Source organism: Elgaria multicarinata, chromosome 5 (assembly GCF_023053635.1).
Source record: "Elgaria multicarinata webbii isolate HBS135686 ecotype San Diego chromosome 5, rElgMul1.1.pri, whole genome shotgun sequence".
Lineage (NCBI taxonomy): Eukaryota > Metazoa > Chordata > Lepidosauria > Squamata > Anguidae > Elgaria > Elgaria multicarinata.
Window position 1 is genome coordinate 137,720,869 of NC_086175.1, and position 27,557 is coordinate 137,748,425.

General features: G+C 56.3%; 1 protein-coding gene across 1 annotated transcript; it reads left to right on the forward strand.

The window, feature by feature from the left end:
• Nucleotides 1-27,043, forward strand: RHOG (ras homolog family member G). Its single transcript, XM_063127342.1, has 2 exons — nucleotides 1-73; nucleotides 25,375-27,043. The coding sequence occupies exon 2, from the start codon at nucleotides 25,406-25,408 to the stop codon at nucleotides 25,979-25,981; it is 576 nt and encodes a 191-aa protein (XP_062983412.1). The 5' UTR covers nucleotides 1-73; nucleotides 25,375-25,405; the 3' UTR covers nucleotides 25,982-27,043.
• Nucleotides 27,044-27,557: the final 514 nt, after the last annotated feature.

The window sequence follows — 27,557 nt, forward strand, 5'->3', positions numbered from 1 at the left end:
GGCAGCGGCAACAGCGGCGGCGGCGCCCGAGCGAGCCAGCGAGCGAGCGAGCCAGCGAGCGGCATGAGCCCAGGTGGGTGTCGCCGGGGAGGGGCTGGGCGAGGGCGCGGGCGAAGGCGAAGGCGGCGGGACCCCCGCCCCGGGCGGGCCCGCCCTCCTACCCTCCACCCACCCACCTACCCGGCCAGCCCCAGCCGCGCGTAACGGTCCCCTGGGCGAGGCGCGCCCTGCCCTGCCCTGCCTTGCCTTGCCTTGCCTGGGCGCGGTGCAGCGCGGCGCGCGGGGAAGAGGCCCCGGAGCCCCGTTCTAGGACGCCGGCAGGCAGGCAGGCGGCCAAGCGGCCGCGCCGCCCCTCCCTCCCTTCCGGGCTCCGCCTTTGGAGAAATGGCGCGCTGGCGAGGCTGCCCCTGAGCGTACGCAGAGTGCCAGCTCGCGCTAGTCTACCAGCGCTAGCAAGCGCGAGTGGGGCTGGCGGCGCCACGGGCTGGTGCCCCGGCACCTCTTTTCTGAGAAAGGAACCGACAGGAGAGCAGGCGGAGACCTCCGTGTCTGGGGAGGGGGGGCAGCCGGGAACGCCCCTGCCCCCGCCCCGCCCCTGGCCAGGAGATGCCTCCCCCCCCCCACTATCGGGGCGGGGGTGAGAGAGAGGCTCCCGCCCCCCTTCGGCCCCTCGTGTGAGTGTGGGGGTAGCGGGGAGCCCGATTCTTCAGGGCCCAATCCGAAGAGGCGGCTTGGCTCAGGCGTGCGTGGCGGCGGCCGGTGGGGTTTACTCAGAGGAAAGGGCAGACCCCGTTCACGTGCGCGCGGCATTTTTCTGATGGCACTGTCAGGCCCATCGGAGAGTAAGCCCCGTTGAAATGGCGGGGGGGGGGGTGATTCTTGGGAACTGTGCGTCGGGATGTTGCCCTGATAGTGGCTCTGAGGACGTCCCTGCTCGCTCCTTTTTCTGAACTTTCACACGACCGTTGGAAACGGGGGCACTTGGGCAAGCGCGTGTGCCTCGTGTGTGCGTGCGTGTGCGCGTGTGGAGAGCAGCTGTGCGTAGGCTGCAGCAGTGCGTTAATTCTGACACCTCGGGGCGCTTTTCTTGTGCAACCAGTCGCAGAAAATCCGCCAAGGAGGGAAAGGCAGAAGGGGGGGGGAGGGGAACCTACCTCTGGGTGTGTGCGCGTGTGTGTGAATGGCAAAACTCGCAGAATTTGCCCCTCGCTAGAGTTGCAGGTGGAGAGTCGCTCTTTTCTTCTCCTCCTGATGCTTTAAGCTGCTAGTGGGAAGGTGAGCTCTTGTGACACAGGACCTCCTTTCCAGCTCAGAGGCACGAGTTCCCAGGGAATCGCCCCCAACCCCCTACCCCGGAAAGGACCCTCCTGAGTCATAGAGTTCTGCCTGGGAGCCTGCTGGGAAAATCTGACCCCAGATCGAGCCCTCGTCTCCTCCCGCGGCTCCTGCAGGGCCGCCTTGCGGGCCTCGGTTGCCAATGTGGGCCCCGATGGCTACGACAGATCAGGTGGCCTTGCTAGAGCAGAAGGAAGTCTTCTCCTTCCTTCCTTCCTTCCTTCCTTCCAACGCCATGCTTTCAACTGTGGCCTCCAGAAAGCCCACCAAGCAGGGCACGGAGGTCGCGGCCTTACCCCGTGACCTGTCCCCGGCATGTGTTGCTCAGAGGTATACTGCTCCTGAATGTGGAGGTTCCACCCTGCTGTTGTGGCTAATAGCTGGCAGCGGGTCTTTCCTCCATCAATCTGTCCAGTCCTTCGAAAGATACTGACCTTCTGGTTTGGGTGTCTGCACTTTCCCCCCGTCATGTTTCGATGCGGAACTGTGGGCCACCTTTGGTCACCCAAAGCTCCTTTTCTATGCTCTCCCCAAATCTGACCAGCCTCCCCTCTTTCCCTGGGTTCTTTTGAGCACTGCACACTTTGCCCTCTGCAGTTATGAGAGGAGGCATCCCCGGGGAAGAGCTTTGCCTGGGGCGTGATGAACCAGAAGTGTTTTCCTGCCCCTCTCAGCCTGAGAAGGATGCCTGGGCCGAGATCTCCTGCAGGGCCCCAGAAGGCGCCCGAGCCCCTTTCTGCCACGCCTGACAGTCCAGACACCCCTAGTGACAGCCTGGAGCCCACCTATAAGCTGCCAACACAGGTCCAGTGTGCTGAAAGCAGGCTGCCAGAGGAAGCCTTCCTGCATGCCAGTTTTGCTCCTCTTTGGGCCTGCAGAAAGCTTTGTACTGCTTGGTTTTAACTCCTGCTCTGCATCCCTGCTTCTGCGTGCCATGAGCCTGCTTCGGTGAGAGCTGATTGGTGGGAGATCCAGGACAAATAAGAGGAAGTCCTTCTTCACACGGCGCAGAGTTAAATTATGGAACTCCCTACCACAAGATGTGGTGATGGCCACCCATTTGGATGGCTTTAAAAGGGGGTGGGATAAATTCCTGGAGGCAAAGGCTATCCATGGCTACTAGCCCTGATGGTTGTGTGCTACCTCCAGTGTTCGAGGCAATAAGCCTGTGTGCACCAGTTGCTGGGGAACATGGGTGGGAGGTTGCTGTTGCACCATGTCCTGCTTGTTCATCCCTGGCCGACAGCTGCCTGGCCCCTGTGTGTACAGAGTGCTGGACTAGATGGACCCTTGGTCTGATCCAGCCTCAGGGTTCTTCTGATGTTTTTAAGGTTATGCATGTCTTGCTGTTGCCAGGTACTCTTAGTGACGATTCCGTCAGCTGTCCTAGGAGCTGAGCCAGGACAGCTTTCCGTCAAGGTTTTCCTTGCCAATCCGGCGGTCCTGGTCTGCTGCGTTCCCTGCCTGTAATGGTCTGCCTGGCATCGATTGGTTGGGCTGCACCAGGTTGTGGCTCGCTTTTCAGACACAGGGCAGGAAGGGTCAGTGTGGGCGGCAGCTACGCACCGGCCTGGCCTTTGGCCCAGTGCTCCTCCTCCTCCTCCTCTGAGCCAGCGGGCGAGCCAGGGCGAACAGTTTCCTGATTCCACCTGGGGGCTGTTGCCATCACCAGCACAGCCCCTGGGGGTTTGCTTGCCTCCCCTGCCCCCCCCCCCCGGCCTTGGACTCAAGCCCTCTCTGTTCGGAGGTGGGAGGGTGGTCGGCGGAGACCCTTTCCGCCAGCGAGCTTCCCTTTGCCGCCAGAGGCAAAGCCGCCCACGGGTGGGGCCCCAAGAGTAGGCGGCCTCTCTTTCGCAAGGGGAGTTTCTGCTCAGACTCCGCAGAGCCTCCTCCTTGACCGTGTGGGGAAGGGTTTGCCCACCCCCACCCCCCGAGCAGAGCAGAGCAACCGGACCTGCACGAATCCGCTACAGATGGGACGGGTCACGGGACTGAGAGCCACGGAGCTGCAGCCAGACGGAGGTTCTGAGCTGGACGTCCCCATTTGCAAACTCGGCCATCAGCCGTGAACTCCGTAATCACCGGCTTCTTCTCGGCTGCCCCACCGCCTCCTCTACCTTACCAGGTTGTTTGGGTAGCACAAGCTTTGCTTGCAAGCAAGCACAGGGTCGTACCTGACTTAAAGGATGCCCGTGAAGCCTCTTAGGAAAAGCACAAGATAAACCAAACAGTCCTCTTTTCCTCCCTTTCTGGAGCAGCTGGGGGGACTTCTTTTTCCCTAGATGTTGAGCAGGCCCCAGATCCCCTCTTTGTGGCTGATGCAAGGGGCCATTTGGCTACTCCTGGCTGCTGCTTCCATTGGAGCCCTGTGTCCGGTGACCCAGGGGCCCTTCTGTCTCCCAAGCCACATGCGTTTGGTTGCTGGAAAGCCAGCAGGGCTGCTGGTGTGGAAGGAATGAGGCTTCCTACCCACACCGTCCGTGTGGCTAACTGAATTGCCCTTGAGCTAGTTTGCAGCAGCTGGGTCGTGGCAATTGGATTCCAAGCGACGGGTTCAAGGGCTCTGGCTAGTTTCGTACCAACAAGATTGGGGGAATGAGACAAAAGGCCAGCAACAAAAATGTAAAGCAAGCGGGGAGAAATTATAAGGGGCCATGTGGGCTGACTCCCTTGTGAACGCCCGTAATGGCATGGTGTGTGTGTGGGAGGGTAATGCCGGGCGGCTCTTCCTTCCCAGGGAATCCAGCTGTTGCCAAGGCGGCTGTGGCGAGTGCAGGGCCCCTGCGTCTCTTGCTTTCCCCCCACCTGGTGCATCCTTCTCCTTTCTTTCTAAAGCCCCTACGGCAGCCTTCCTCACCCAGGGGCCCTACAGATGTTGTGGACCAACTCCCATCAGCTCCAGCCAACTAGGGCAATGGCCAGGAATTCTGGGAGTTGTAGTCCAAAGCATCTGAAGGTTGAGGGAGGCTGCCTGGCAGAATAGGGTGCTGCGCACTGAACGTGCCAGAAGTGCAAACGGCCGGCCTGAAAGGGAAGGAGAGGAGGCACGGCCGGGGGGGGTGGGCAGCATTGCACACCCGTCTCTTCCTCTCCCGACCCAGGACCTGCCTTTTGGAGGGACAAGAGAGAGGCAGCGGGTCTTAAAGAAGTTCCCCTCGTTGAAACCCGGCTCCTGGGTTGTGGGCGGAGGAGATGCAAAGCGTGGGGAACAGAGACATGCATGGCACACCATCAACATTCACCATGAAAGAATGCTGCTTTCCTGCACAAGATGCATGGAAGCATTGATCAAGAAAGGGCAGCGTCCCCTTCCATATTTTGCTGAGAAAAGCAGCAAGTTATTTAAACTGCTGTGCACCATCCCCAAACGATGTGGACTGAATGTATTTTGTATGTGGACAGTTGTGCCAGAGTACCACAAACTCTGGTCAAGTGAGACGCGGCCTTTGGAGTCTGAGAGGACTCTCTGCAGGAAGGCGATGCTTTAGGGTGTCAGGGATGCTTTAGGGTGGATTCCTGCATGGAGCAGGGGGTTGGACTCGATGGCCATGTAGGCCCCTTCCAGCTCTGCTATTCTATGATTCTATTACGTTACAGGAAGCCAGATTCCGGCTGGACATCAGGAAAAACCTCCTGACTGTTAGAGCAGTACGACAATGGAACCAGTGACCTAGGGAGGTGGTGAGCTCTCCCACACTAGAGGCCTTCAAGAGGCAGCTGGACAACCCTCTGTCAGGGATGCTTTAGGGTGGATTCCTGCATTGAGCAGGGGGTTGGACTCGATGGCCTTGTAGGCCCCTTCCAACTCCGCTATTCTGTGATTCTATGATCTTTCCTTTCTGTGACTTGACTGCAAGGTTGATAAGCCAGCCTCCTTGGGGGCGATGGTGCACTTCCCTGCAGTATTTGCCTTGCCTTATATCACAGACTGTGTATGAATGTAACATCCCAGGAGGCTCAGGAACAGAGCTTTTGGAATGTTCGCAGTCCACTTTCTGTAAGGGCAGGACAGATTGTCCGTTTGGCTGGGGTTGCACCCACCCACAGGCTGTGGAGACAAGAGTGGCTTGCAGACAAGAGTGAATTGGGGGGTGGGGGATGACGGAGAATTGGGACGAGGTTCCAGGAAACGGGAGCACTTGGAGTGGGGCAGAGGCAGGCTAGATGGCGGAAGGAGGATCACAGAGTGGGCCGTGCCTGGAGAAACAGGAACCAGAGAGAAGGGGCAGCGGATGAGGCTCATTTCACATACTGGCTCGGATGAACAAGGCACTTCTTTGGACTTGCCGTATATTTGACAGCCCTGGAAGCCACATTCTAGCTGGACATCAGGAAAAACTTCCTCACTGTTAGAGCAGTACGACAATGGAACCAGTTCCCTAGGGAGGTGGTGGGCTCTCCCACACTAGAGGCCTTCAAGAGGCAGCTGGACAACCCTCTGTCAGGGATGCTTTAGGGTGGATTCCTGCATTGAGCAGGGGGTTGGACTCAATGGCCTTGTAGGCCTCTTCCAACTCTGCTATTCTATGAGTCCAGGGCGTTTTGCTGCACCAAGCGGCTCCTTGGTCTACAGCCAGGATTCCTGGCCAGGCAGGTGGACTGTGTGTGTGTGGTAGCGGTGGCTCTTTGGGTGCAGTTGCTTGGCTGGAGGCCGCCCTGCGCAGAGCCACGCAGCCAGTGGGCCTTAGAGCTGGAGGGGCCGAAGGCAGGCCATGGAAGAGGCTCAGGCGTCCGGCCACCAGCCCTTCCTGGTGCCCAACGTGAGGCAGCCCAGGCTGCAGAGGCCTGGCGCTGCGCCACAGGAGTTCTCCTGCAAGGGAGCCCAGCCACAGACCACAGAGGAAGGCCCAACCCTGCCCTGTCATTCTTGCCCAACCAGGCCTGGAAGGAAATGCCTCCTGAGCCCGAGCAGAAGGCCTCGCAGCTGAGGCAGGAACTGGGTGCCGCTGGCCTCACCCAGGGACCGTCCTTGATGCCGGGCTCTGGCCGGTGGCCCTGGACAGGCTTCTGCCTGAAGGGATCGCCAGCTCTGGCTCCCCAACTTGAGTCAAGATGGCGGCTGTCAGTGGTTTGGCCCTGACGCCCAACTTGAGTCAAGATGGCGGCTGTCCTGCACGGGGGTGGGTCGGTGGGCCTTTCCAGCAAGAGAGTGGCAGGGAAGCCGTGCCCCTTCTGGGGAGGTCTCTGGGGGTTTGCGGATGCCAACGGTGCCGCTCGGCGTGGCCTGGCTGGCAGAACTTCCGTGCGAGGCCTTGGTGGGAAATCCCGGCCGGCCCAGCAGCGTTAGGAGGATTGGGCGGGCGTTTGGGGTGTGTGTGTGTGTGTGAATGTGAAAAGTCCGCAAGGCTCTTCTTGTTTTCTTCCCTTTTCCATGCATGCGAGATGAGTGACTTGTTCCTTCCTGGACAGGAGGCTGGTGGCCGGGGGCCCAGCTGGAGCGGTGAGTCACGGGGCTGCCGTGCGGCCCGCTGGGTGCGCTCTCCGGCTTCCTCTTGCTCAAGCAGCAGCCCCGGCTGGAAGTCGCCCCCAAGCCCGGCTGGTTGCCCACAGAATGGGCTGGCTGGAACCCCGGCCTGCCTCTGGGTGGCATCCCCTCGCATCGCCAGCAGCGATCCTGGCCGCTGTGGGCGGGGGCTTCTCGGAACCGCTACCGTGGCTCGGGGCACATGGGAATGGGGCCGGCCTCCGCCACGGTCGGGGCGCCACGGAGGCAGCGCAGGTCACGCGTTGCCTCTCCTTCAGCGCGACGCCTGCCGGCCCCTTTGGGCATTCCTCCCCCCCTCCCGTGTGCTTCTTGAACTCATTTGCGTCCCACTCGGGGCGGCTCAGGGCGCCACATGCTGCTAAGACGACAACGACACCAGCGCAAAGCCGCGTTGTTGTTTTTAAAGTTCTGTCAGGTAAACCCATCACTTGACCTTATGGAAAGCTGCCTCTTTCCTGCAAAGAAAAGTTGTTAAAGGTGTGTTTGGTTTTGTTAAAGGGCTGCTCTGCATGTAGCTGGCATGTTGGGTATGTGCCAGAACGGGCGGGGATGGGGCGCAGTGGCAGCTCCTGTACCTGGCCCCTCCCCGGACCTCCCGGACCTGTTGCCAAACACCCCGAAAGGAGGATGGAAGGGGGGATGGTCACCCCTGTCCCTCCTCTCCATGGGCACTTATGGCCCAGGCCTTTCCGCCGTTCTTCCCTTGACCTGCATACTCGTGATGACTTGTGATTGAGGGGAGACATGCGAGCACTCTTCAAGTACTTATTCTATTGATTGATTGATTGATTGATTGATTGCACTTATATACTGCTCCCATAGCCAGGGCTCTCTGGGAGGTTTACAGAAATTCTAAAATTGAGATAAAAACGAGTATACAAAATTTAAAATTCTAAAACACAGAACATACACACATAAAGCATTAAAAACCGTTAAAAAAAAACTAAACGTGGGTGATTAAGTTGTGCTGCCATATGCCTGGGCAAAGAGGAAAGTCTTAACCTGGCGCCGGAAAGATAGCAGCGTTGGTGCCAGGCGAGCCTCGTCAGGGAGATCGTTCCATCGTCTGGGGGCCACCACCGAAAAGGCCCTGTCCCTCGTTGCCACACTCCGAGCCTCTCACGGAGTAGGCTCCCGGAGGAGGACCTTAGATGTTGAACGTAGTGACCGGGTATATTCACGTCGGGAGAGGCATTCCGTCAGGTATTGTGGTCCCAAGCCGTGTAAGGCTTTATAGGTCAAAACCAGCACCTTGAATTGGGCTCGGAAACATACAGGCAGCCAGTGCAAGCGGACCAGAGTAGGTGTTATACGGTTGAACCTTCTGGTTCCCGAAATCAATCTGGCCGCTGCATTTTGCACGAGCTGCAGCTTCCGAACCGTCTTCAAAGGCAGCCCTACGTAGAGTGCATTGCAGTAATCTAACTAGGAGGTTACCAGAGCATGGACAACTGAAGCCAGGTTATCCCTGTCTAGATAGGGGCGTAGCTGGGCCACCAACCGGAGTTTGTAAAAGGCACTCTGTGCCACTGAGGTCACCTGAGCCTCAAGTGACAATGATGGATCTAAAAGATTGTACTTGAAAGATTGTCACGCAGAGGAGGGCCAGGATCTCTTCTCGATCCTCCCAGAGTGCAGGACACGGAATAACGGGCTCAAGTTACAGGAAGCCAGATTTCAGCTGGACATCAGGAAAAACTTCCTGACTGTTAGAGCAGTACGACAATGGAACCAGTGACCTAGGGAGGTGGTGGGCTCTCCCACAATAGAGGCCTTCAAGAGGCAGCCGGGCAACTATCTGTCAGGGATGCTTTAGGGTGGATTCCTGTATTGAGCTGGGGGTTAGACTCGATGGCCTTAGAGGCCCCTTCCAATTCTACTGTTCTGTGATTCTGTGATGATGATTTATATAGTGCCATCGATGTGCATGGCGCTGTACAGGATAAAACAATCAAACAGCAACTTCCTGCCACAAGGGTATAAATTCACAATCAAACCAACAAGAGAGGGAAGGGAACACGCCAGACAGGTACAGGACGTTGTAAAGATCAGGCTAAAATTCCAAAAGCTTTGGAGAAAAGAAAAGTTCTCAGCTGAGCTTCAAAACCATGACTGAGCTCACAGTCCCTAAACGCTCTGGAAGAGAATTCCGAGCACAGGGAGCAGCGAGAGAAAATGGACGGAGCCGAGCCAGGAAAACCGAAACCCTTGGGTAGGTAAGAAACATAATGTTCGATGAACAAAGAGCGCTAACGGGGCTATAATATGAAATAAGAGAAGAATGGTAAGAAGGCGCTAAATCATGACAGACTTTGAAAGTCAACAGAAGAAGCTTATATTGAGTTTTAAAGTCAATTAGAAGCCAGCGAAGGGATTTCAGGAGAGGAGGAACATGGTCAAAGCAACGAGTCAAGAAAATGGATCTTAGCAGAGGAATGATGAATAGAAACCGAAGAACTAACATGAAGGAAGGCCAGTCAAGAGAAGATTACATTAGTCAAGGCGAGAAATGACCAAAGCACGAACAAGAGTCTTGGCAGAAGAGACAGATAAGAATGGTCGGATCCTGGCGATACTAGATAAGAAAAAACAGCAAGACTTCGCTCCCGCCTTGATATGTGGAGCAAAGGAAAGAGAGGAATCGAATAGGAAACCACGGCTACATACTTCCTCAGCTGAATAAAGGGTAACGTTATTAACAGTAATAGAAAATGAGAGATGGCAAGAGGATTTGGGAGGAAAAACAAGCAATTCTGTCTTTGCCGTGTTGAGTTTCAGACGACGCTGAAGCATCCGAGCTGAGATACCCAAGAGACATGTTGAAATACGATCATGAACATCAGAGGAAAGTTCTGGAGATGGAAAGTGTAATTGCGTGTCATAGAATCATAGAATAGCAGAGTTGGAAGGGGCCTACAAGGCCTTCGAGTCCAACCCCCTGCTCAATGCAGGAATCTACCTTAAAGCATCCCTGACAGGTGTCATTGACACGTAAATGATATTGGAGGCCGTGAGATCAAATAAGATTTCCCAGGGACGGCCTATAAAAAGAAAACAACAACAGGCCCAAAACTGAGCCCTGTGGAACCCCAACTGAGAAGGGAAAGGAAGGAAGGAGACGGGCCGCCATGAGCCAGCACACCCAAACGGCCGACCCGGCAGATAAGAGACAAACCAGTCATAGATGGAGCCACGAAATCCAAGGCCACGGAGGGATTCCCGCAAAAGATCATGATCAACCATGTCAAAGGCTGCAGAAAGATCCAGGAGAATCAGAACAGAATAAAGGCCTTTAGATGTGGCAATAGGGAGATCATTGGTTTATTATTATTATTATTTATTTATTTATTTATATAGCACCATCTATGTACATGGTGCTGTACAGAGTAAAACAGTAAATAGCAAGACCCTGCCGCATAGGCTTACATTCTAATAAAATCATAATAAAACAATAAGAAGGGGAAGAGAATGCAAACAGGCACAGGGTAGGGTAAAACTAACAGTATAAAGTCAGAACAAAATCAAGTTTTAAAAGCTTTAGGAAAAAGAAAAGTTTTTAGCTGAGCTTTAAAAGCTGCGGTTGAACTTGTAGTTCTCAAATGTTCTGGAAAAGCGTTCCAGGCGTAAGGGGCAGCAGAAGAAAATGGACGAAGCCGAGCAAGGGATGGAGAGACCCTTGGGCAGGTGAGAAACATGGCATCAGAGGAGCGAAGAGCACGAGCGGGGCAATAGTGTGAGATGAGAGAGGAGAGATAGGAAGGAGCTAGACCGTGAAAAGCTTTGTAGGTCAACCGGAGAAGTTTATATTGGATTCTGAAGTGAATTGGAAGCCAATGAAGAGATTTCAGAAGTGGAGTAACATGGTCAGAGCGGCAAGCCAAGAAGATGATCTTAGCGGCAGAGTGGTGAACAGAAACCAATGAACTGATGTGAGAAGAAGGAAGGCCAGAGAGAAGAAGGTTGCAGTAGTCCAACTGTGAAATAACCAGCGCATGAACAAGAGTCTTGGCAGAAGAGACAGACAAAAATGATCGAATCCTGGCAATATTATACAGGAAAAAACGACAGGACTTAGCTACTGCCTCAATATGAGGAATAAAGGAGAGCGAGGAGTCAAATATAAAGCCAAGACTACGAGCTTCCTTGACCGGAGTAAGCGTTACATCATTGACAGTAAGAGAGAATGAGAGATGAGGAGAAGGTTTAGGAGGAAAAACAAGCAATTCAGTCTTTGCCATATTAAGTTTCAAACGACGATGAAGCAGCCAAGCTGAGATATCTGAAAGACATGCGGAGATACGATCGTGAACATCTTCACGATCGTATCATGTTTATCTTCGTGAGGGCTGCCTCAGTGGAACGCAAGGGGCAGAAACCAGGCTGAAAAGGATCCAAAGGGGAGTGACGAGAAAGAAAGTCGAGGCAATGGGAATAAACCACCCGTTTTATTCACGTAGCGCTGCCCGTTCCAGCTGGCCGGAGCCTCGGGCCCTTTAACCGAGCGGATGTCTCAGCCATAACGCTGGCAGCCTCGAGCTCCTCTCTTCCAGGGTCCGTGGCTGGAAGGATGCGGCCGTGTGCTGCGGCCTCCTTCCCCTTTCACGGGCCTCGTTCCGGTGCCCCGGACACATGCTGCGAAGGCGGGCTGCCCTGTGCCCGTGTTCCTCCGCCAGCGGTGTGGCTGGCAGTGCAGGCGGGCCACAGCAGCCCCGCAGCCGGAGACAGCCACCATCTTGCCGCAAGTGTCGCGTGTGGGGAAAAGGGGGCTTGGGCCCGCCTGGGGCTCGCTCGCGGCATCCTGTGCCCTACAGACATGAGGAGAGTCGTGCCCGTGGGCAGGAAGGCCGGGACGGGCCAGCAGGATGTGGAAGGCAGCTGGGGTTTCTGCCTCCCTCACATTTCCACACCACCGCAAGAGCCGACGTTCTGAAATGGGAAGGGAGCCTGCAGTTCCTCTGCCATTTCTGGGAAGCTGCCTCTGTGGTGGCGACGGCGACATCGGCTCTTTCGTAACTTCCGCCCTCGTGTCTCTCCTTGGGATTCTCCACATTTCCGCCGCCGGGCCCCCCGGGGCGTTCACGACGTCAGTGGCCTTTCTGCCTCCTTTGGAGGGAGGTTGCGTGAGCCGAGGGCCCCGGGGCTTTGGACGGTAAAGGCCCGTGCGGGTGGGCTGCAGCAGAGGCGGCACTCTTGGGAGTCCAGCGCCATCGTCCCTCGCCTCCAGCTTGCAACGTTTGCGGGTGAGTCTGCTGGGTGCAGTTCAGCTTTTGGGGACCTGCGTAGATGTGACAGTAAAGTAAGTTACGGCGGGTTTTCTCCTGCGCTGTCGGCCTGGCTTCCTCCCGCCATTACAATGTAAATGACAGTTGTGCTCGCCAGTGAATCAGATGCTGGTTTGGTCTCTGCACCCCCATGTGGGCTGTCCCCCACCTTTTTTCTCAAGTGCCTTGTGCATGTTTATTCATTTAAATGTTTATTTGTCACCTTATTTTATTTTATTTTTAAAAAATCAGTTGCGATGCTGGTTAAGCAGTGGAGAGAAATGGGTTCGTGACATCACGGCCACTAGCCAGTTGGCCCCTGTACGCTGCACCCAGCTTGCTTCTGTTATGGCAAAGCTGCGGGAAAGGGCTTCCCTGCGTTTGGCTCTGGAGGGAAGATGGCTTGTTGGACAGGATGCAGGGAGTGTGCTTGAAGAGTGCGCCCAACTCTTTAGTAATGTTATGTCTAGTTGACCTTTGACCTTGCAAGGCAAGACACGGTCGGTGTTGGATTAGCTGGGTGTGTGGGGGTGGGGGTGTAAGCACGTGCATAACTCAAACTCCCCATTAAAGAAATGCACGTGACGCTCTCATGTTCAGAGGAGGGCAACCAGGATGATCAGGGGTCTGGAAACAAAGCCCTATGAAGAGAGACTGAAAGAACTGGGCAGGTTTAGCCTGGAGAAGAGAAGATGGAGGGGAGACGTGATAGCACTCTTCAAATACTTGAAAGGTTGTCACACAGTGGAGGGCCAGGATCTCTTCTCGATCCTCCCAGAGTGCAGGACACGGAATAACGGGCTCAAGTTAAAGGAAGCCAGATTCCGGCTGGGCATCAGGAAAAACTTCCTGACTGTTAGAGCAGTACGACAATGGAATCAGTGACCTAGGGAGGTTGTGGGCTCTCCCACACTGGAGGCCTTCAAGAGGCAGCTGGAGAACCATCTGTCAGGGATGCTTTAGGGTGGATTCCTTCATTGGGCAGGGGGTTGGACTTGATGGCCTTATAGGCCCCTTCCAACTCTGCTATTCTATGATTCTATGATTGTGCCTGCAGTCTGCTTGTGGCCAGAGGTGAAATCGTGGGCGTGGGGGATGTGGTTCTGCCGCATAACCAAGTGGATGCTTGTTTGGGGTCCCTTCCGGCTCCGTTTTCCCGATGAGCTGGCCGTAGGCAAATCCAGGCATTTCCATATTACTGCTGCCTTTGCATGGCGAGTGCAGTGCAAGAAGAGCCCGTTGCAACTTGCTCTGAGCGCCGGCGATGTGGGAGTCCCAACGAGCCGCCTTTGGGCTCCCTGAAATTCCCCAAAGGCATCGGCCAGGGGTGCAAGGTGAGGGGATGTGGCTCGTCTCCGTATTACAGGCCTTTTGATCAGGGCTTTTCCAGGACAGCACCCTGGCGGAAGAGGAGCTCTGTGGGGCTCCCAAGCTTGCGCTTGCTCTCTCGTAGGAGACGGATCCGCCCCTACGAACCGCTTGCAGGCTCCAACAAAGAAAAGGCTGTTATTGTGGCGTCTGGCAAAGGGTTCGGAGCCAAGCAGCAAGGGGAACGACCTGCGCGGGCCCTTGGCTGCCAGGGCCCGGAGGGGTTTTGCATGCACCTCTAGCCAGGCCTTTGGGCTCCGGCTGGCTGGGCAGAGGTGCCAGGGCCACCCGGATCTCGTGCGCGTGAAGGGCGGCGGAGGGGGGCAGCAGAGATGTGCCTGGCTCCCTACAGACACACGAAGGGGGGGGGGCGAAGTCACTTGGCCCCTGCCCCGAAGAGCTTGCAGGGCCCTCCAGCCTCTGGCCGGGCAGCCCTGTCTTGGATGTACCAGAAGCCAGGGCCTTGCTGGGCAGAAAGCGGCCTGTGCCGGGGCCGGGACGGAGATGACGACAGGAAGAGCTGCTTCCCCCTTTGAGGGAGGAGGAGGAGGAGGAGGGTAGAGGACTGTGCCGGCTCCAGGTTTCGGAGGGCCCCTGGGCAGGACCTCCCTCCCCACCCCTGTGGGTCCCCTCCCTCCCACCCTGTCCTGGTCTCTGGCTACATTTATTTATTTATTTATTTATTTATTTATTTATTATACTCTTCAACCTCCTCCTGGCTCTCACTGGCTCGCTGGGCAGGCAGAGACCCCAAGAGCACGGGGGCCGTGCCGTCTGCTGCTGCTGCTGCTCCCCCTCGCCCCGGTTGTCTGGGCAGGTTGCAACGGCGCAGCGGAGCAGCAGCAGCACCAGGGGGCTCTTGCGAGGGGCTGCTTCTGGGTAGGGGCCCTCGGCAGGGGCCCATCCATGCCGGCCCAGGTGGGCGCATTTAATTGAAGGATGGCGTTAGCTGTAGCGGGTGGGGACAGGAGAAGCCACGGAGCTGCGCTCTACTGGGCCCGCCCCTGCACCTGTCTTGCCTTCCACAGGATCTCCCACGGGCCCGCTGGCTGTGGGATGCTGGGGGATGTAGTCCATCACATCGGGAGGGCTCCAGGTTGGAGACGGTTGCCGTCGTGCATCTCTTGTCCGCACTGCAAACACCCAGGTGGGGTTTGCAGAAGGTCCCGGGTTCGACCCGCGGCAGCGTCTCTGGACCTCCTGCCTGAAGCCCCAGAGAGCTGTGGCTGCTGGTCCGTGTTGACACTACTGGGCTAGATGGACCGAGTGTCGGACTCGGTGTCAAACGGCTTCCTCTGTTCTTGTGACAGCACAAGGCAGAATGTGTGTGGGGGAGAAATCACAAAGCCCTATGAAGAGAGACTGAAAGAACTGGGCAGGTTTAGCCTGGAGAAGAGAAGATGAAGGGGAGACATGAGAGCACTCTTCAAAGACTTCAAAGGTTGTCACACAGAGGAGGGCCAGGATCTCTTCTCGATCCTCCCAGAGTGCAGGACACGGAAGAACGGGCTCAAGTTAAAGGAAGCCAGATTCCAGCTGGACATCAGGAAAAACTTCCTGACTGTTAGAGCAGTACAACAATGGAATCAGTCACCTAGGGAGGTTGTGGATTCTCCCACACTAGAGGCCTTCAAGAGGCAGCTGGACAACCACCTGTCAGGGATGCTTTAGGGTGGATTCCTGCATTGAGCAGGGGGTTGGACTCGATGGCCTTGTAGGCCCCTTCCAACTCTGCTATTCTATGATTCTATGAAAAGAGGTTGTGGGAACTGGCAGGGGGGCAGAAATTGCAGGAATGCAGCAGGTTGTCCATTGTGTCGTGTGGAGTATGGGGTGAGTGTAAAAGGCGAGTGTGAACCGTGTCAGAGAGCACTGAGGTGGGGGGTGAGGAGGCCGAGCCGTGCGGAGTGAACTTCCGGTTGTTCAACCGCTCTATAACTTTCACAACCGGCGTCTTTGCAGTACAGCTGGGTTCTCTGTGAATTTAATTTTCAATTTCAATATTGGACCGCACTGAGACCCCCACCCTCACCCCCACCCTGTAAAAACACTCCCAGGGCCCCAGTTTTTGGGGGAAAGGTTCCAGACAGCCGCAGTGAAGGTGCTGGCTTGTGAGCTTTCTAGGAAGGAAGAGGCCCAGGGGAGGCAAACCCACCACCTTTCAGTTATTTTGGAATAAAATTCCAACATCATCCTCAACCGTTGGCCATGCCAAATGGGGCTAATGGGAATTGTAGTCCAAAACATCAGGAGGACACCAGTTGCCCACCAGCATTTCCCAGCCTGGGCAGAGGTTCCATCGCTCAACTGTGCTCAGGACATTTTGTGTTCTGCTGTGGCCCCTGGGAAAACCCCCACTCCTTGGCAGCGTCATCGAGGGCGGCAGAGCAGAGGGGAGGGCCAGGAGTTTAACTGAGACCTTCCCGGGTTCAGGCTGCCTCAGTGAGCAACCGTGGACTAGGGGGGCTTCCGGGCGAGAGGCTTTTATCGTGGAATTTTATGTAGGGTGTCCAGATTTGTAACCTACTCACGCTTTCCCACCACTGCTCCTGTCTTTTTCCTTGCCACCAAAAATCCATTCAGTTCAGGACAGAAAGGCGGAATGGGCCTGCACCTGGAAGAGCCCAGGTGTGCTCAGGCACAGTGTGGAAGTAGGGCGTGCAAGATTGGCCCCTGTGCCTGGAAGGCCGTATGAAGACTGAGGGGAGACATGATAGCCCTCTTCAAGTACTTAGGAGGTTGTCAACCCAGAGGAGGGCCAGGGTCTCCTCTCGATCCTCCCAGAGTGCAGGACATGGAATAACGGGCTCAAGTTAAAGGAAGCCAGATTCCAGCTGGACTTCAGGAAAAACTTCCTGACAGTTAGAGCAGTACAACAAAACATCAGGAAAAACGTCCTGACTGTTAGAGCAGTACGACAATGGAATCAGTTACCGAGGGAGGTGGTGGGTTCTCCCACACTGGAGGCCTTCAAGAGGCAGCTGGACAACCATCTGTCAGGGATGCTGTAGGGTGGATTCCTGCATTGAGCAGGGGGTTGGACTCGATGGCCTTGTAGGCCCCTTCCAACTCTACTATTCTACGGTTTTAAGCCTCTGCATTGGACAGGTTCTATCTACAGGCCTGGAGTGTGTCCTCCAGCCCCTGCCATGTCAAGGGGGCCTCCGGTTCTGACGCTTGCTGCCATATCCCACCCCCTTGGACCCTCTGGTCCAAACCAGTCCCAGCAGTGATGACAGCACAGCAGCCCTGGCTTGGGAAGTCTCGTCCCTGCCGCCTGGATTCTGGTTCAGCTGGATCTGCCCCATGCCGGGCGCATGTCCTCCTGTGCAAGACCCTTGGGAGAGGGGCAAACTTCGGCTGCTCCCATTAAGGAGGCGTTCTTTGGAGAATGTCGTCCCCCACTCTGTAGATGAATGGGCGGGGAGGGGGATTTCCTGGCCCAGGCACCAGGCTGTCTTGGGCTGTCCTGCCCTGCTGGTTTCCTGTTTAGATTTCTGCAAACGGCTCTTCATTTCCTCTGCTCTGGTGCTGATGCCAGCCACACCCACGTCCTTGGCCCTTCCCTCCGTGGACAGGGGTGGGGGAATCGGACGGTCTCGTGGGGGGGGGGCACCGCCTCTTGCCACTCTCTCCTTCTGTAGATCTAGAATGGGGCCCCCGTCATCACCGCCACCACCACCCCGACAGCCAGGACCAGGAGCAGAGTCTTAAAGCAAAAGAACCTACAGGGGCTTGTCTGTTGCATGGCAGTGGAGGACGCGTGGCCTTCCAGATGCTGTTGGACCACCACTCCCATCATCCCCAGACAGCATAGCCAGCCGTGAGGGATGCCTTGTAGTCCAACGGTGTCTGGAGGGCCACATGGTCTCCCCATCCTGCGTTATTATTTATTTATTTATTTATTTATTACATTTCTATACCGCCCAATAGCCGGAGCTCTCTGGGCGGTTCACAATTGACAAAAGGCTGAGGCGCACTCTGGAGGGGAGATCAACCAAGGGATGGTGCCATTTGCCCCCGAGACCCAGACGGGGCTTCCCGGTTCAGGCGCAAGGGTGCCTCCGCGTGACGGATGAGCAGGGCAGCAGCCGGGGGCCACGTGGCACCTCCAGGACCGACCCACGCGTGGCCTCGTCCACAAAGGCTTCTTGTGCCGTCGTGATACGTCTGCCGGCCAGAAAGGCGCCACAACATCCTTTGTTTTGTAGACTTTTACAGACACAAAGAAGAGCAAAGTCAGTTTGTAGAGAGAGAACCTTAACAAAGTATGGAAATAAAGTTTTGCATAGCTGTTTTAGAATTAGGGCCCTTCCAGCTATCTAAGCAATGCAAGGCATTGTGCATGCAAGGCGTGGGCTCTACCTATGAGGTTGGGCGGGCCGCAGGTCAGCGCCAGAGGCCCGGCTTTGCGTGCCGAGGAAGACGCCCCAGGAGGCCGCTCCTATGGACTGACGGCTCCTACCCAGGCGGGGCTGATCACATGAACGTAGGAAGCCGCCTTCGCCTGGGTCAGGTTATTAGTCCAGCTAGGAGCGTAAGAAGAGCGCTGTTGAATCAGACTAAAGGTCCATCAAGCCCAGCGTCCTGCTTCCAACAGGGGACAGTCAGGTGCCTCTGGGAAGCCCCCAGGCAGGGTGCAAAGGCAGCTGCTCCCTGCTGCTGTACGACTCCCAGCAACTTGAGCCTGTTATTTCAATAACTTGAGCCCGTTATTTCTCGATCCTCCCAGAGTGCAGGACACGGAATAACGGGCTCAAGTTAAAGGAAGCCAGATTCCGGCTGGACATCAGGAGAAACTTCCTGACTGTTAGAGCAGTGCGACAATGGAACCAGTTCCCTAGGGAGGTGGTGGGCTCTCCCACACTAGAGGCCTTCAAGAGGCAGCTGGACAAGCATCTGTCAGGGATGCTTTAGGGTGGATTCCTGCATTGAGCAGGGGGTTGGACTGGATGGCCTTGTAGGCCCCTTCCAGCTCTGCTATTCTTTGATTCTACGAATTGGTATTTGGTGGCCCTGAACCCGGAGATTCATTGAGCGCTTGTCGCCATTGCTAGGGGGTCAACCCTCTGGCCCTGCTTGGGGTGTTGAGGCTGCCAGGCACCGGGCAGAGCAGCGCCTTTGCAGCCTTGCAACTGGAGGTCCTGCGAAGTGGCAATGCTGGGACTGGACAAGGAGGGGTGGCACAGTTTTCACCAAGATCGCGCTGCCTGGATTTGTCCGCGGCAGACAGGAGCGTCTCTGTCTGAGAAGACGGCGCCTGCGCCAGCATCTCTCTCGCTCTCTTCAAGCCAAGCCACTAAGAGGGCTCATTGAAACTGCCAGGGAACGCTTTGCTGCATCCATCACCACTTGCTGGGGAGACACTCCCAAGCCCAGCAGGTGCTCGTTTCCAGCCCTGAGTGACGAGAGGCGTTTCTGGCAGGGCTTCGCCTCCCCTCTTCGGTTTGCCGAAGAGAAGAGACGGCGCTCTGCAAGGGGCGGAGGCCTGACCCCGGCCAAGGAACCTTTGGCAGCCCGCCCCCCCCAGTCCGTTTACTCCTCTCAGAATTCTCTCGTTTCTCGTCTTCCGACATGATGAATGGTGATCACAGCCGGACGCAGCTCTCCGGCGGAGGCCTGAGCAGGGCTAAATATATCGAAGGCTACTGTTCTATTTATCGAGCAGCCTCTTCCCCCCCTCCCCAGCGCTGCCTCCTGATAATGCCGCAGGAGGAGGAGAAGAAGAGGCTCCAGGTGGCTTCCAGTCTGTGGCAGGCCACGGAAGGGGAGGGGAGGCCAAAGGCCCCAGCTGAGCAGGGAGGGGGCAAACGGGGAGAAGCCAGGTGGCCGCGGAGGGGCAGGCCGGGCGCTTCCAGAATAGCTTTGCCGAAAGAAGGCAAAATGAAAGGGGGGGCGTTGATTCAAGCCTATGGTGGCACAGCAGGAGGGGTGTGGGGAGGGGGCATCCGGACCCATCGCAAACCGGGAGGAGGGGGGAATATAAGCGTGATTCAGACATTTGGCCCGGAATGCAGCCACTGCGGTGTCATTGAGGCGCTGCGTGGCTGCAAGAACGCTTGAGGGGCCCCCCCGTGGCCCGCTCGGGGGCGGGCAATCCAGGGCTCTGTGCCCAGCGTGGGGTGGAGGGGCCCCCTAGACTTGTCTCGATGGGGCAATTTCTGGGGAGGGGGAATTCATGAGCCGCTGTACGCGACGGAATTTCCCCCGGGGTTTTTCCTCCCCTTTCCTGCGAGCAGGATATTGCAAAGCAGACAAGCCCGGGGGGGGGGGGGGGACGGCGTATTTCTGACACGTTTCGGTTGAGGCAACCCTCTTCCTTCCTCATTCCGCTTTGTAGCTCAGGTCCTTTTCTTCCCCCCCCAATCCCTCCACGTCTTCTACAATCTGACCCCCCACACACACTGGTGCCTCGTTGTTTTTCGAGGAAGGTTGTTAAGGAACAAAGGAGCACAGCTGGACAAAATGGGAACACAGGATGACCCCTTGCTTTGGGCACGGCCGGGGGGGGGGGGATTTGAACATGTCCGCTTCCTGCAGGGCCACACAGGTGGTAGGTGGAGCCGGGGTGTGTGTGTGTGTGTGTGTGTGTGTGTGTGTGTGTGTGTGTGTGTGTGTGTGTGTGTGTCTGCACCAGAATCCAGTGGTGTCCCAGGTGTCCCCAGTCCTTGAACGGCTGAGGCTGGCGCTCCAGGGACTTCTACCAGGGCCTGGCCAACGTGGTGGCTCTGAGCTGCCTGCCAGTCACAGGACCCGAGGGTGCGCTGGATGTGCTCAGCTGCAGAGGGAGGCAGGGCTGCGCACCAGGCCTGGGAGGTTCCTGGTTCAAGTCACCGAGTTCTTTCCGAGACACGCAGCCCGGCACTGTCCACCCCGTGGAGATCACTGGGCACAATCCACCAGCAGAAAGCAGGTGGAGACCAACTGCCTCCACCCAGCTCAGGGAACTGAGTAAGCCTTATGATGCCATGTGCTAAAGAGCAGAGCAAAGAAGTCCTCCCTGCTCCTCCCCACTGGACATTCTTTCCTGACCCTGAAACCGCTTGGCCTTTTGCACCAAGAGAGTTGTGCACTCAACCGCTTGATCTGACGCATGGCAGATTCTGGCTGGACATCAGGAAAAACTTCCTGTTAGAGCAGTAAAACAATGGAACCAGTTACCTAGGGAGGTTGTGGGCTCTCCCACACTGGAGGCCTTCAAGAGGCAGCTGGACAACCCTCTGTCAGGGATGCTTTAGGGTGGATTCCTGCATTGGGCAGGGGGTTGGACTCGATGGCCTTAGAGGCCTCTTCCAACTCTATGATTCTATGTGTGTTTGTGCTGGGCCGGATTGTAAGCCGTGAACTCAGGGAACTGAAATGCAATAAATACAGATGGAGGCAATTGCACGGACGCTGAAGAATCATAGAATAGCAGAGTTGGAAGGGACCTACAAGGCCATCGCGTCCAACCCCCTGCTCAATGCAGGAATCCACCCTAAAGCATCCCTGACAGATGCTTTAGGGTGGACATGCATCCATGTGCACATGCATCCATTTAAGCTTTCACGGAATGGTCAGAGTCCGGGTTGTTTTGCTCTTCATTTCCCTTTGGCTCCCTGGCTCCCCCCTTCCCCTTCATTGGTGCCTCTATACCTGCCGATTTAGCATAGCCCTTCATGCATCGGATGAAGTAGATTCTAGCCCATGAAAACGTTTGCCATCACAACTATGCTGGTCTTTAAGAGTCTTTGTCGAAAAGCCCGACACGTTTTGAGCTGCTCCCAGCCGTCACCCAGTAGGGGAAACAGACGATCTGTGAATCGCAAAGAGGGAGCCCTGGTTTTTGAAAGCATTTGCAGCCGGAGAGTGAAGAATAAGCCACTTTTCTTGCCGGTTGACATTTCACTTGGGGAGAGGCCTGCGTCACGTGGTTCGTCTTCTGCTACGGCCTGGTTTTGTCTGAGGTTGGCTGCTTTGGGCAGAGGACGGTGAACAAATCCAGACAGCGTACTCTCGGCCTCACATGCCCCAACCAGTCACTGGGGGAGGTGGGGGAGACCTACGTCCAGGTGTTTAGTATCCATCTCATTGCACGTTGGACAGGGCCAGAGGTTGGGGACGCATCCTTCCCCCTCTCCTGTGCCTGGCCGATTTCTTCATTCCATTCCATTCATTCATTCCATTTATATACCGCCCCATAGCCGAAGCTCTCTGGGCGGTTTACATTTTCGCACATATTTGTAAACGACTTGCAGGAAAGACTGAAATTAAAAGGGTGATACGTTAAGAGAAGACTGTCCTGCAGTCCAATGAGATAATGGACCTAGACCATGAACAAAGTATTGCGCCCGTCCAGCTCGAGTTCAAGCTTGCTTTCCCAACTCTCCGCTCAATCTCTAAACTGGACCTTAGCCAAAATTATTTTCGCCTTTGCTAATCTTTGAAACGCACAGCTAAAGCAAGTGGTCAGAAAGCGCAAGCAGCAAGCCCAATAAAACCACTGTTTACAAAGTCTCTTCATTAATTCAGGGAATTTTGGGGGAGGGAGGGGGAGGAACAGGACAGCTCTTGGACGGTCAAAACGGATGAGCTTCCTGGAAGCCCTTCTGGCTGGTCACTGTCAGAAAGCAAGAGCTGCATTGGACGGGGGAGCTTTGCTTTCATCCACAGCGCCTGGCCAAGGCAGCGAACATGTAGCCGGCCACACAGGCCGCTGATCACCCCCCGCCCCTTGCTTTGAGACCCGGGAGTCCCCGGTTCAAGACCAGCCAAGCCTTGGGGCACGGCCCATCTTTCGGTTCCAGACCGGCAGAATCGTCTCTTCCTTGGAAAGGGGCTGTGCCCAGAGGCCGCTACCCGGATGCTGGCCCCTTTGCCCCGGTGCTGTGTGCCGCTCTGGCTGGGCCTCCCTTGCAGCCCTGGAAGGGGGCTCTGCCTGGGCTTAGTCATTGCCCGTGACCTCACCAGAGACTTGTGATCCGGCGGTTGTCTCTGACTCATTTCCCCCTCTGTAGTAGCAGCCAGCAGCTCTGAGTAGCTTTGGGGCTGCCCAGCAGCTGCCCGCCACCTTCCTCCAAACAGCCTCTCCCATCTCTTGGTGGAGAAGGAACTGCCTGCTCACTCTGTCTCCAGCCAGCAGAGCCCCAAAGGTATGAAATTGGGGTGGGGGCACCAGGCCCTCCTCATTCAAGCTGCACCCCCCCCTTGAACGGAGAGGTGCTTCTCTGCCGTACTTGGAGCTTGACAGTGCTAGAAAAGGCTGCCTAGGACCAGGGAGGACGAGGAGAGGTCCTTGGTCATCACCCCCCCACACACACTCATGGCGGCTGCGTAGATCCTCCATGCTCAGGAGCAGCAGGCCTCTCAAGACCAGGGGCTGAGGAGAGCTCTTGCCCTCCTGTCTAATTGTGGGAATATGGGTGGCCACCACGGGACACGGGCTGGAGAGGCTACTGGCCGGATCAGGCAGGACTCCGTGTCATGTTGAAGGCTAGACTACTGTAACACAGTCCCGGCAGGATTGCCCTTGACGTCTGCCTGCTAGACACTTGACCTGGCACAAACCAGAGCTGCTGCCCTGCCTCCCACTGCTGCCTCGGCAGCTCTAGCTCCCTTCTGGCTTTTGGGCACGAGGCCTGGCTCTGCTTTGGACCCAGGGTGCCCTCAGCCCGTCGGGTCCTTTGTACCGTCACCCCTCGGTCCCATTCATTCAACTGAGAGCGCTCTTGTCTCAAGCAGGCTAGCGTGATGGGCCTTGGAGGAGGAGGACGTGGGGTGGGCCTTGGCTGCTCTGCAGCTGCTGAAGGCCCTCCTTTCTGAAAGGGGCCAACGCCTGGACTGGGCAGGAGGCAACGTCGGGCCTGTGCGCGAGAAAATGGCCACCACCTCCAAGCGCTCTTGCGGAGTCCATCTGGGCCTCTTGCAGGGCCTGCCGCTGGAGCTCACGAGGGTTCACCAGCATAGCAGCCTCACCTGTGGCCCCCCAAGCATGTGCAACTCCTTCCTTGGTGGCCCTTAAGACGAAGATGGAGGGGAGACATGATAGCACTCTTCAAATCCTTAAAAGGTTGCCACACAGAGGAGGGCCAGGATCTCTTCTCGATCCTCCCAGAGTGCAGGACACGGAATAACGGGCTCAAGTTAAAGGAAGCCAGATTCCAGCTGGACATCAGGAAAAACTTCCTGACTGTTTGAGCAGTAAGACAATGGAACCAGTGACCTAGGGAGGTGGTGGGCTCTCCCACACTAGAGGCCTTCAAGAGGCAGCTGGACAGCCATCTGTCAGGGATGCTTTAGGGTGGATTCCTGCATTGAGCAGGGGGTTGGACTCGATGGCCTTTTAGGCCCCTTCCAACTCTGCTATTCTGTGATTCTATGATAAGACGTGGCTGCGCTAAGCATTGGGTCATAAGCGGCCCTTTCTCTGGTCCTGGCTGGCTGATTCGCGGTAGGTAGCTCTCCTGCCCGAAGGATGGGAGAGGCTGAAAGCCAAAGTCAATTTTAAAAAAGAGGGCCGTTGGATTGGAATTTCAGAGCAAGAGCAGTTTGGGGACCACAGACAGTTAAACAGCAGTACCCCCCCCCTCTCTCTCTCTCTCTCTCTCTCTCTCTCTCTCTCTCTCTCTCTCTCTCTCTCTCTCTCTCTCACACACACACACACACACACACACACACACACACACACACACACACGTTTCAGTTCAGCCTCTGAGTTGGGCCCCAGGCTTTGACGGGCTCTAAAGTAGACGATTACTGGGAGAACTGTCTACAGTTCTTCCACCACCCACCCCAACTCCTGTATTGGGAGACGCTGCCAAGCATTTCTCCCCAGCTGCTGCAGCCCATTCTTTGCATGGCTCGACGGCTGCTTTTAAAGTGAAAAGATGCCGTTCTTCGAAGGCTGAAGTTTGCATCCCCTTCCAAGCCCCAGGCTCACACACAATGCTGTTCACTGCGCAACCTTGACTGGATCAGGAAGAGCAGCAGATCCCTCCAGAGCTGCGAGCGCATCGCCCGGCGGCCTCTGCATGAAACCACCAATGCCCGAGACAGACAAAGGAGAGGATGAACTTCTACAAATCTCGGGGGGCATCTGATGCACATTTGAGCCAGGCCTTCTGCCGAGTCTTGAACGGTGAACCGGAGCAGCATTAAAGCGGGCTCATCCCTCCCCCCTCCCGCAACTCATTGTGAAGATGAAAAACTCCCCATAACCCCACTTTGCAAAGGCCATTTGAAGCAGAAACACAACAAGTTATGACAGTATTGTTTGCTAACAGTATCAGCAGCACTTTAAGCGGTATCATCCCCCCCCCCCGAATGGCATATATAACATGAAAAATGTATAATACGTGAAAATTACAGTAAAGCTAGTAATAATACTGCAACCTTAATTGTAGACTTAAATGGACGGCATCAAAGGGTTCTGAAGTGCATTCATAGAATCATAGAATAGCAGAGTTGGAAGGGGCCTACAAGGGCATTGAGTCCAACCCCCTGCTCAGTGCAGGAATCCACCCTAAAGCATCCCTGGCAGGTGGTTGTCCAGCTGCCTCTTGAAGGCCCCCAGTGTGGGAGAGCCCACCACCTCCCTAGGTCACTGGTTCCATTGTCGTACTGCTCTAACAGCCAGGAAGTTTTTCCTGATGTCCAGCTGGAATCTGGCTTCCTGTAACTTGGGCCCGTTATTCCGTGTCCTGCACTCTGGGAGGATGGAGAAGAGATCCTGGCCCTCCTCTGTGTGACAACCTTTCAAGTATTTGCTGTTATTTCTTCAACTTCCGGCACGTAGAAGGTCTGCTGTAAGGGATGCTGTGATTAAACGACCAGCAAGCCTGGTGGGTCTTCCTGAAATAGCCTTAGTTCAGCATGTCTCCCTGCACCTGCCTCACTTGAGCCTTCTCACCCTGACCTTGTCCTCCTCCTCTCTGCCTTCCCCTACAGATTATTGAGAGACGGTGCCTGAACAGCCGAGATGCAGAGCATCAAATGCGTGGTGGTGGGCGATGGAGCCGTGGGCAAGACCTGCCTGCTGATCTGCTACACGACCAACGCCTTCCCCAACGAGTACATCCCCACGGTCTTCGACAACTACAGCGCCCAGAACACGGTGGACGGCAGGACTATAAACCTTAACTTATGGGACACGGCCGGCCAGGAGGAGTACGACCGCCTCCGGACACTTTCCTACCCCCAGACCAACGTCTTCATCATCTGCTTCTCCATCGCCAGCCCACCTTCCTACGAGAACGTGAAGCACAAGTGGTACCCGGAGGTGTGTCACCACTGCCCTGATGTGCCCATCCTTCTAGTGGGCACCAAGAAGGACCTCCGGGCCAACCCAGAGGCCCTGAAGAAGCTGAAGGATCAGAACCAGCTGCCCATCACCACCCAGCAAGGGGTCAGCCTCTCCAAGCAGATCCATGCCGTCAAGTACATGGAGTGCTCCGCTCTCAACCAGGAGGGCATCAAGGACGTCTTCACGGAGGCCGTGAGAGCCGTCCTCAACCCGGCCCCGGCCAAGCCCAAAAAAACGTGTGTGCTCTTGTGAAGGACGCTTTCCAGCACTCTCCTCCCCAGCCCCCGCTGCAAACTGGTGATCCCTTGGGTGGGCGAGTGGGCCTCCGGGGACTCCAGGGAGAGACGGGTGCCCGTCCCAGCCCACTGCCCCAACGGTATGCAGGAACGGCAGGCCTCCTCCCGCCTGTTCTTCTCCGGACGATCGTGCCAAGGAAGACTCTCTCCTCCTGGGCTAGCTGTGGCTCCATCATTTCTGCCCCAGCTTCTTTTCCCTTCAAAGGAAGGGTCAACTCAGGCCGTTAACAGTATCAGCGTTGAGGAAGAAGAGCCGCTTTTGCACTCAGACACGCATCGCCTGCCAGAGATCATCTCTCTTTGTTGCCGTGAGGCCAAAAACGCCGCCCGCCTCCCCATTTGCTTGTCAGAAGCTCATTTCTGCCCCCTCCTTCGAGGCAAACGGCTTCTGCTGCTGAGTGCTCTGCTGAGCCTTTGGGCAGTGCCAGGGGCTCCTAGAAACCGCCCGGCAGAAAGGACGTCCCGGTCGGGCACCAACAAGGTGCCAAGGTCAGCAATCTGCTGCAACGTGCGCTCAGATGCGAGCCTAAGCGCTCCCACAGCCAATTGATGGGGAGGGAGGGGGGACGACAGAGAACAAGGTGCAGAGGCAGAGCGGGAAATTCCACCCCACGGCCAGAACTGAACTAACCCTCCTGCAGTTCCAGTTCAGAACTTGACAGGCGCCACCACTAGCAGCTGCCTTTGCCGGGCTGTTCGGTTCTCACCAGGGCATCCCGAGATGCCATTGGGCCAGGGATCCCCTTCCTGCCTTTCTCGGAGTCGATCACTTTCAGCCGCTGCACCTGGAATGCTTTCTTGCCTTAGGAATCCGCCGTCTGCCAGCACAACCCGCCCCCAAAGCGAGAGTGAGGATTTAAACCTGTGGGGCGGTTCTGCGCTTCCGTCTCCCATTTCTTAAAGGACTGTTTGGACTTTCCATCCCTGCCGGAGTTCCTCTCCCCGAGACAGGCTGTTTACAGGGCTGGAGGGGGCGGCCAGACTGGCAGCCTGTGGTCAGTTTCTCCCCACCCCACCCCGCTCCTGGAAAAAGGAACCCCGGCTTCTCCCCAGCCTGGAAGAAAGAGATTCTTTTTGTATTTTGCAGATGAAAGAAGTGCCTACTTCACAGTAAAAAGCAGAGAACAAACCCCACAGTTTCCCTGTCCTGCCGCCACCCCCGGGCTCCAGCCCCTTACTGAAATTCAAACTCAGGCCTCTCTGTCTCCTGAGCCCACCCTCGGCATGGCCTGACCACTAGTGGGCTCAGCTCCCACAGTCGGATGAACTAGAAACCTGTTTGAATGGTTTTGAAAGCTGAGGTTCTGCGTGTTCTAAATGCTCAAGGAGATATTGAATGTTGTGTTTTGGGTGACGCAACCACAGGCCCGGTCACATCCTCTCGTTCCCGGTGCCTTTTGCCGCTGTTAACGCCACGCAGCCCGACACCATGGCGACGCTTCCCTGCTTTTTCTTAACCTCACTAGTGAACTTTGGGCCGTTGCCTGGCTGCTGCATGGAACGGATGGCGGAGCGACACCAGCCTCCGTGGG

What these genes read in the sequence shown, in the direction of transcription:
- RHOG (XM_063127342.1), top strand. Translation starts at nt 25,406, where the DNA reads ATGCAGAGCATCAAATGCGTGGTGGTGGGCGATGGAGCCGTGGGCAAG.